At 46.1% G+C, this 8,921-nt stretch overlaps 1 protein-coding gene across 1 annotated transcript in view; it reads right to left on the bottom strand.

Annotated features, from left to right (window-relative positions):
- Positions 1-5,033: 5,033 nt before the first annotated feature.
- The window catches only part of HPSE2 (heparanase 2 (inactive)), a 112,285-nt gene continuing 108,397 nt past the window's right edge, over positions 5,034-8,921 (bottom strand). Inside the window, exons 11-12 of the mRNA XM_081912393.1 lie at positions 7,247-7,393; positions 5,034-6,183 (exon numbers count right to left, since the gene is read on the bottom strand). Coding sequence (XP_081768519.1) covers positions 6,018-6,183; positions 7,247-7,393 — 313 coding nt within the window. The 3' untranslated portion in view covers positions 5,034-6,017. The remainder of the gene's footprint in view (positions 6,184-7,246; positions 7,394-8,921) is intronic.

Genomic DNA, 8,921 nt, shown 5'->3' with positions numbered 1-8,921 from the left:
GAACCTGTGACTTTCCAGGTGTTGTTGGACTAAAACGCCCATCATCCCTGACCACTGGCATGCTGGCTGCGACTGATGGAAGAGGGGCTCCAGCAAGATGTGGAGGACAACAGCACACACACACTCCCCATTACTGCCTTACACTCTCTGGGTGACCTCATCAAGAAGCAGTGTGGCCTAGTGGCTAGAGGTTCAGGCTAGGACCAAATTCAAACACCCACAGAACTCACTAGGTGATCTTGAGGTAAGGAGATGCTGCTTCATGCAAGTGTTGACCCACAATTTCCTTATCGCGAGAAGTCAGATCTTTTGGGAAGTGGCTTTGTTGTGCAAGGGCTCCAAATCAATTTTAATTGGGCAGCCTTGATTTGCTGGCATGTGGTTGATTCCCACCTGGAAATAGCAATGGTCTGGAAGCAACCTCAGTGTAACCAGCCTCACAGGGTTGTTGTGAGGACAAAATAGGAGAACCAGGCCCACCACCTTGAGTTCCTCAGAGGAAAGGAGGAGGTATAAATGTAAAAATAGCGCATCAAATTTTATGGGATTTCAGTACCATCTATACAATAATGATATCCAGCTTCACCTCAGAACGTTGTGTCTCCATCCAGTCCTATATCTACAGCTGCTTGTCTGATAGTTCGATGTTTTATTGCTGTCTCAGTCTCAGCATAGTCAAGGCTAGACTTCTTATCTTTCCCCCCACAAGCCTTCCTCTCCTAGTACATACTCCATCTCCACTGACACCACCATCCATCCTCTTGATCAGGGACAGACAGCCTTGCCTTTATCTTTGATTCCTCTGTCTCCCTTCCAGGCAAGTCATGTCGGTGGTGGAATCCTATGGAATCTCCTCCCAAGAGGGGTAATACAGCTGACTCCCATTACTTCTGGTTTTAAAGAGAACTTCAAAGTAGTTTGTGTTTTCTCTCACTTTTAACTGAAATGCTTTATTATATGTACCATTGCCAGATTTTATCGAAATTTTCTAGGCTTGGTTGTGTTTTAAACTGTGTTTCATGGTAGCTGGCTTATTTTCAACTATCTGTTTTATTGTAATTGGTAATCATATCAGCCCTCTCCTGCTTCCTTAAATGGCTTCTTTTTCTCCCTTGGTGCCTGTCATGTCTGGCACCTCTCCTTCTCTGACTGCCATATGGTGGACTTCTTTCAGGTCTTCCATAAAGTCGTATCTCAAAATGTATATTTATTGTGAAGACTTTGGCACAACAGCAAAATTCTCTTCCACCAATGAAACGAAGCAAAAATATACATATTGTAATAACAGTGAATGCATGTTGTTATGAGTTTGGGGTGTTAAGATGTGTGCCAGACCCTTCTGATCCCTGGATCCAGCAAGTGTTAGAATTTAATCAAGGCTTCTAATTGGTGGAATAGCCAAGCTAGCTTCCTGGTGAAGTGATAGCCTGGGTGATAAACCATTAAGGGGCTCGGTGTAAGATGGCAAATGAGTCTCAACAGAAAAAAAGCCAGAGTTTGGAGCAAAGGTAGGATTAATGTGACCTAGAAGTAAAGCAGCAAGCTGGAGAGAGGGTCAGAGAGCAATGTTTGACATCTGTTTGAATCCAGGGCTGTGACTATGGGAGAAACAATACACTTTGGGGTATTAATGCTGTTAACCCCTCTATTGCAGGCTGAGGTTGTATATATGCATTAATAAACCACATATCCTAAAGACACTATAGTCTCTGCTGTGCCTCATTCCAAAAGGAAACACTAAGCCCGGGTAGGTGGCTGAAACCCCTGGAATCTCGCACTGCTCAGACATTGGGGCGACTTACAACAATATGGTTTCCATTTACTCTCTGCACCATGAGATATAAGGCATCAGACAGAAATAGCTGAGTACTTACAAGACTGGGACGCGGGTGGTGCTGTGGTCTAAACCACTGAGCCTAGGGCTTGCTGATCAGAAGGTCGGAGGTTCGAATCCCCGTGACGGGGTGAGCTCCCATTGCTCGGTCCCAGCTTCTGCCCACCTAGCAGTTCGAAAGCATGTCAAAGTGCAAGTAGGAAGGTAAACAGTGTTTCTGTGCGCTGGTAGCAGTTTAGTCATGCTGGCCACATGACCCAGAAAAAATGTCTGCAGACAAACGTCAGCTCCCTTGGCCAGTAAAGCGAGATGAGCGCTGCAACCCGAGAGTCGTTCGCGACTGGACTTATCTCTCAGGGGTCCTTTACCTTTTACCATTACAAGACTATTACAATACTGAGAAGAGTAGCCATCTCTTTTAGAAGCATTAGCCAAGACACAAGCTATCTTTTACCAGCTATATTTGAAACAGCTTGGTTGTCATCATTAGTTCTATTTTATTTTTATATGTTTCATTACGGCCAATAGTTAACTACAAATCAAAATTTGAAACTAATGTGATAGAAACTTAAATCTAGGAAACTAATCGGCTGGGGTGGAGTTAAGCCAGCACTTAAAATGGCACTCTTACCACCAAGTTTTAATTGAGTTGCTTTGTACTAATTATGATTTTTAAAAATTGTTTATCACATTGGTTGTATTATATTGACATCTCCTCTCTCAGGTTATTGTTTTACACTGTGATGGCTTATGACATTTGTTGTATTTATTTCCCCTTGTTTTATCCTAGATTGTGTTGACCTCCTATTGTTTTAAAAATAATTTGAATCAATCGATTGGAATATTTCCATTTGACAAAAATTGAGCGCAAGCGGAAAGAATGTGTTTTGCAAGGGGAGCGATCGAAGGTGGCCTGAGATGGGCACTCTGTGTCTTTGGGGAAACAAATTAGAGATTTCCCTTGGGTTCCATCTGTGGACTATGCAAGGGCATTGCTATGACATCCAATACTTGTCTAAACAAAGACATAAAGGCTGTTTTTTCCTGGCATTGCTCTCTTGCTTATTCAGTTCTATATTGAGATAAACCAAGTGATTCCCATAAGGGTCCACACACTGTGCTAAGATATGGGTCTTGCACAAGCAACAGCAGAATTGCAGAAGGGGGCTGATAATGGATTTTCCAAAAGAGCTGTTCCAACTAGTAATAAATTTCTCAGTTGCTGTTTTTACAATAATTGAACACAAAGTGTTGTATGGCTATCAAGTGGGCACAGAGCTCCAGGGAGGCAGTAACCCTGTTTATGGTTTCAAAGGGCTCTGGATCAAGGGCAGACATTGCTGCCATTTCTCAAATTCTGCAGTAGAAGCCAAGCAAGTAAAGACCTGAGGAAGAGCTCATTTTGAGGGTTGGAGCCGGTCACGGCAGAGAGCTGCATGAGCCTCTCTAAATAAAGGGCTGAGATGGGTGGATACCAAGGTAATCTGCCCAAAGGCTGCTTACTGGACACCATGATATGAATCACAGGAAAAATCCTACAGCTTACTCAGATTACTATGCCTGCATTCTAGGAATCAAATACAGTCGTACCTTGGAAGTTGAATGGAATCTGTTCCAGAAGTCCATTCAACTTCCAAAACGTTTGGAAACCCAACTGCGGCTTCTGATTGGCTGCAGGAACGTTTGGCTTCCAAAAATAGTTTGCACACTGGAACAGTCACTTCCAGGTATGCGGCGTTTGGGAGCCAAAACGTTCAAGAACTAAGCTGTTCGAAAACCACAGTACGACTGTACAAGCCAGAACAGGGGACTGTTTCATTTTGCAGTGCAAGGGTTCCATTTCTACCCCATCCCACTTGATTTAAATCAGTTGGGTACCTTCTGCTCAATGAAAAGGTGTTGCGGGATTGTTTAACTGGACATGGAGTGACTCTAGGCATGAGCATTTCCCTAATTCTTCTTGTACAGGCAGAGATTGGCATGCCTGCTCATGAGAGGACAAGCTGAAGCTCATTCTTAGTGATTCACAGCATAAAATGGAACATAATATAATGTAGGACTGACACCTGTGAGCAAATGTGGACATTCTGTCCAAATCTCAAAATGCCGCCTTTTTGGGTTGCCAAGATATGACCTTGTGGTTCTTTCCAACTCTAAAATTCTATGATCTAGGAGGCAGCGCCTACACCTTTAAATACTCTGAGTTGCTAAACACAGTTGCTAATGTCATCTGAAGTGGCAACTACTACCCATGCTGTCTGCACACACAAGTAGGCGCATTTTCAAACTAGTGTGCAACAATGTTCTCTGTTTCCCTTTCCTCAAGTAGTGCTTCTACAGAAATCTACAAATCTACAAATCATAGTCATATGAAGAGGAGGGGCTGCAAACTGTGTTGTTATACAGAGGATATATATTGATATACCAAGGCAGCTAAGTTATTGTACTACTTCCTATTTTGCCTAATTCATCCACAGGCAAGTTAAACACGGTGAGGGGGAGTGGCACAGCCCTGCAGTGTCAGTAGGTCTGCCTCAATAGGACGTGATCAGATAAAGCACTCTCTGTATCCACATATGTGCAGCAATCACTTGAGAAGTGCGTTCTTGGCACCAAATGGATTATAACCATTCCAGCAGAACTCGCTTTAGATGGACAAATTGTGTGACTCTGGGGCAGCATGAGGATGCTGCTGTGTGTACAGCACTCCCAAAACGGTGCCTGCATCCATCACTGAATGCATATTATCATACAGTGTGTTCATTCCCTGCAACTCCTACCAGTCAGCATGGCTGGCTGACTGGGGCTGATGGGAGTTGTAGTCCAGAACAACTGAAGGGCACCAGGTTGGCAAAGGTTCTGTGAGTGTAACAGGCTTGATCCCTAGGTTGGATCCAGGGGTGTGGATGGTGCTGGTCCCAAGAAAACAGAGGCAGGTGTGCTGATAAGAGAATCTGGTTGCCATCTGGTCCTAAGTGTGACACCTGGCTGCATGCAAATACCTACTGCAGAGAGTAGAAGGACCCTAATCCAGGCTCAAGCATGCTCAGATATGGATATTATACCAACTTTTAAGTGTCTGTCCTTATGAATGGTGATTTTCCCCTACCTTGCACCCCAGTATTCAAATATCTGAAAATCCCCCAGAAGGTCCAACAGAGACCCTTGTCCCCAGCTCTGTTCCAAGGATCTTTGAGAGTTCTTCAGAAAATATAATTTAATAATTAACATTTACAGCAAATGCTCCCAGAAGGCAGCATAATTTGACAGTAGCCAAGACCAAACCTCTTCTTCCCCCACCCCACAATGCCACAGGACTCAAAACAGCTGCAGACACCCCAGTGGCTTGTCTTATCCGGATGGACATATGCTGCACATCTTTCCCCTGCAGCTCAATTGGCTGCTTATTTCTGTAAGAGGCTCTTCTGGCTCCTGCATGCACACATGCCTCATAGTGCCATGTGCAACTGCCTCTGTTTGCATAGCCAGTGTGCTCCATCCCATGCCCAACAGCTGCATGGCTTGTTCTACAGCCAGTTGCCAGCAGAGGGAGCAGCTCCCAAAGGAATAAAGCTGAAGGGGCCCAGGATGATTCTGAGGCTTTTCCTGTTGATCAGTTCTGCATCCTGCCCCTGCGTATGTTCAGCAAATAAAGCCAGGGCTCCTATCTCAATCAGAGCCTTTCCGCCTGCCCACAAGGTGGCACAATGTCTCCACTATATGATCATCATCTCCGCACAGGGTTTAAGACGTTTCCCAGGCTGTCAAGGGCAGGATGCTCTGGGCAGCTTCCCCGGATCTGTCATTTTGCAGAAGGTTCAAGTTTCTGTGCTCTTCCAAGTTTCTGAAGCAGCAACTCAGTGCTCCATCCTTCAGTGGGACAGCTTGCTGGGCAATTCCTCTTGACTCTGGCTTAATGCTTTTTCCATAAGAGGGGGATCTGACTTTGAAACCCCCCTCTTTCTCTCCCAATTCATCATGGAGGAGCCACTGCATATGGTGTTGTTGACATCATAACCACACGCCATCCAAGGATGCCCAGTGCTTGTGGGCACCCATAGTGACTCTTCAGTCTCCTTTCCCTGTGCTACCTGCCTAGTCTACCCGAGGAGGAAGCCCTTGGCAGCAGATGCCCCCACCCCGAGGCCTAGCAGGTCTGTCCTTGGCAGTGGGGTGGGTGGAGCTACCGGTATCGGCAGGCCAGGGCATTAACGTTCTTCACCACATAGAAGCTCATCGTGAGCGGTGGGATGACCAGGGTCCGGCCAGGGCGGAGGGGGCGAGGCTTCAGCGTGGGCAGAGTCCCGTCGTCCACCATGGTGAGCGGCTGCCCATTAAGCTGCACTGACCTGCACACACAGAGCAAATGCATGAGAAAACCACCTCAGGGAAGCACAAGGGAAAGGGTGGTCCTAGACACAAAGAAATGGTGGCACAGCTTTGAGAGGGCCACAGGTGTCTTTTGTGGCTAGGAGGAAAGATGCAGGAGAACTGATATTCAAGAGGATGGCCACACCAGCTTCGCACCTCTAGGGGTTGAAAGGGCCTGGACTCTGAGGACAATGTCATGTGAAGGTCCAGGGCTGGCTGGGGCACATGGGAGTGGTAAGACTCATTCCATACTAGCAGGCAACACTTTCTCACTGGACATCAGTGCACGAACTATGCAGCTATAATAGTAGCAAATATAGTAGCAAATAGTAGCTAGTGGGCAAGTTAAATGAAGTTCTAGACCATCAGAGCTGAGAATCTTCCTGGGGGTGACAATTACATTGTGCTCTCTTTGCTGCTCTGTGTACCCTGCCCACACCTCACCCAATTAATACAGGCAGACGCTTAAAGATATGTGCACAAGCAGAGCTGCACAGACATATGTCGTTTCATTTTAGGTGCCTGTTGCTTCACTGACCTGATTGATTATAAGGCAAATACAGTAAACAAATGGAGTGTGTGTAGCAATTTACAAATTAGTCCTGTTACAGGGCATAAGGTCTGGTCAATCATGGGAGGATTGTTGGTGGAAAGGAACTGCTTGGCACTACAATGGTAATATAAAGTTGAATGATATTAGAGAAGCTAAATTAGCCTGTTGCAGGAAAAGACCATGAAAGGGGGAACCCTTCGTTAGCTTACAGGCTAACAGATTTATTGTGGGATCAACTGTTGGTCAGCTGAAAGATGGAAGTACAATTTACATCGAATTTAGGCAGGCTCAGCATCTTGTAAAGGTGGTGCATATACTGAATGGGGAATTGATGGGGAGCATCACAAGCCTGATACCTGCATCAGTAGCTTCCCTTCTCTCCCCCCCCCCCCGGCACTGAACTCTAGCAGCAGTGGTCTTTCTTGTCAATCGGGAGAGGCTGGATTCTAATACCACTTTTCAATGCCTACCAGGATGATAGTGCTCACCTAGAGTGTAGCCCTTCCTGCCCATAGGGTTGCAGCACATACTGATGGACAAGCTTGTCCCGAAGGGTTCCCACCAGCTTGATTTTCTTCCGGGACCGGTGCAGGTTGATGATGTAAAGTGTGATAGAGCCGCGGACGTAGTTGTGGCTGTGTGAGACAGAGACAAGGTGGCTAAGGGTAAGTCGTGTGCACACTTCCCTAGATACCTCCTGTTGTTATCAAGGTTGAGGACTTCCCTTATTGCTCCACAGATCCCAAGATAAAATCACTCCAGTCAAAGGAACTGGAGGATGGGGCCATATTATGCAGAAGCTGTTGACCTTTTTGTCTAGCTGAAATTCATGACAGTATGAAATATTTCCTGCCCTTCCAATTCAGGAAGTTGCCCTGTCATGTCACTTTCCTTTTCTCTCTCCTTTGCAAAGAAAAGTTTGGCAAGAGAATGGCCCCAACATATCCTGCAATAGCTGGCCAGTGTGATGATGTGGCTGCAACGCACAGCTCCTCTGAACTCCTCAGCACACACAGAGCCCTATTTCTCCAGTAAGGTGGAGCTATTAAAATGTCTTGGCCAAGTGATCTAGCCTGGGTGAAGACAGGGCACAAAATGGAACTGTTGCATTTTAAGTAACCGCAAGGTGATGTTACCTAGGGATGGATTTTTCAGTGTGGTTCCAATCTGGTAAGATAAAGGATCGAGGACCGTGCTATGTACATGGCATTTTCTGGTCCAGAGTGCATAGGCTGATTGGGTGATGGAAGGAGGGGTCTGTTTTGCAGCAGGGAGCTGGACTAGACAGCCTTCCAAGTCCACTGCTCTTTGATATAGCCTTGGGGGTAGCCACTTCAACACTTCAAGGGTGGGTGTGTAACAAACTGGCTGCTCTTGCATTTCTAACCAATAAGATGGTCAAGTGGGCTTTAGAGTCATTAATGTGTGTTTTACAGCCAACATGCATGACAACAGGCACTTGCAGTTTTAAGCAAATCCCTCTGAATCAGCCACAACTTGCAGCTGGCCCTGAGAAGCGCCACCAGCATTAAGACTGTCAAAGCAGGTCAATTTACAGGGCAGAAGGAAGCTACATTGCTGAAGGAAGCTCCCACCTTTTGGAATGTTTGAAAAATGGTGGAAAGGTTAAGAGCATGAGATGGGAATCCCCAGCTGAAACCTCCCCTCAACTGCATGAATTTACTATGTGGCCTTAGGCAAATCACATATCTTCTCAGCCTTGGACCCCATCTGTAATATGGGGACAATAATACAATTCTGTTGCAGGATGTTTGTAAAGATAACATGAGGCACTCAGAGCTTTATAAATATTATTTTCTCAGACCATATTTCTAGAGTCTAAAGCTCTTTACAGTACTCATGCTTCTGCAGCGAGCTTAGCCAGAAATGCCCCAAACAGAAGACAGAGAGAGTGAATAGCAGTCTCTCTTCCAAATGCCCAGGACATGGGATGACCTGCCCACCTGTGCCCGCTCCTGCTGCCTTTCCTTTCCCACCTGTCCCTATCCCAGTTGCCAGTTACCTGTCAGTCACTGGCCAAGACTCCCTCCTGGAGGGGGAAGCTTGTTGAAAGCATCTGCCTGAAATGAGGAAGCAACAATGGGGACCTGTGTGCACACAGGGGACTCCCAGGCCCTGCGCTTGGAGGAGGATGCTTTGAAA

This window comes from Podarcis melisellensis, assembly GCF_964234715.1.
Source record: "Podarcis melisellensis genome assembly, chromosome: 5".
Lineage (NCBI taxonomy): Eukaryota > Metazoa > Chordata > Lepidosauria > Squamata > Lacertidae > Podarcis > Podarcis melisellensis.
Note: the sequence above shows the minus strand (reverse complement) of the source record. Positions and strands in the feature narration are given on the sequence as shown.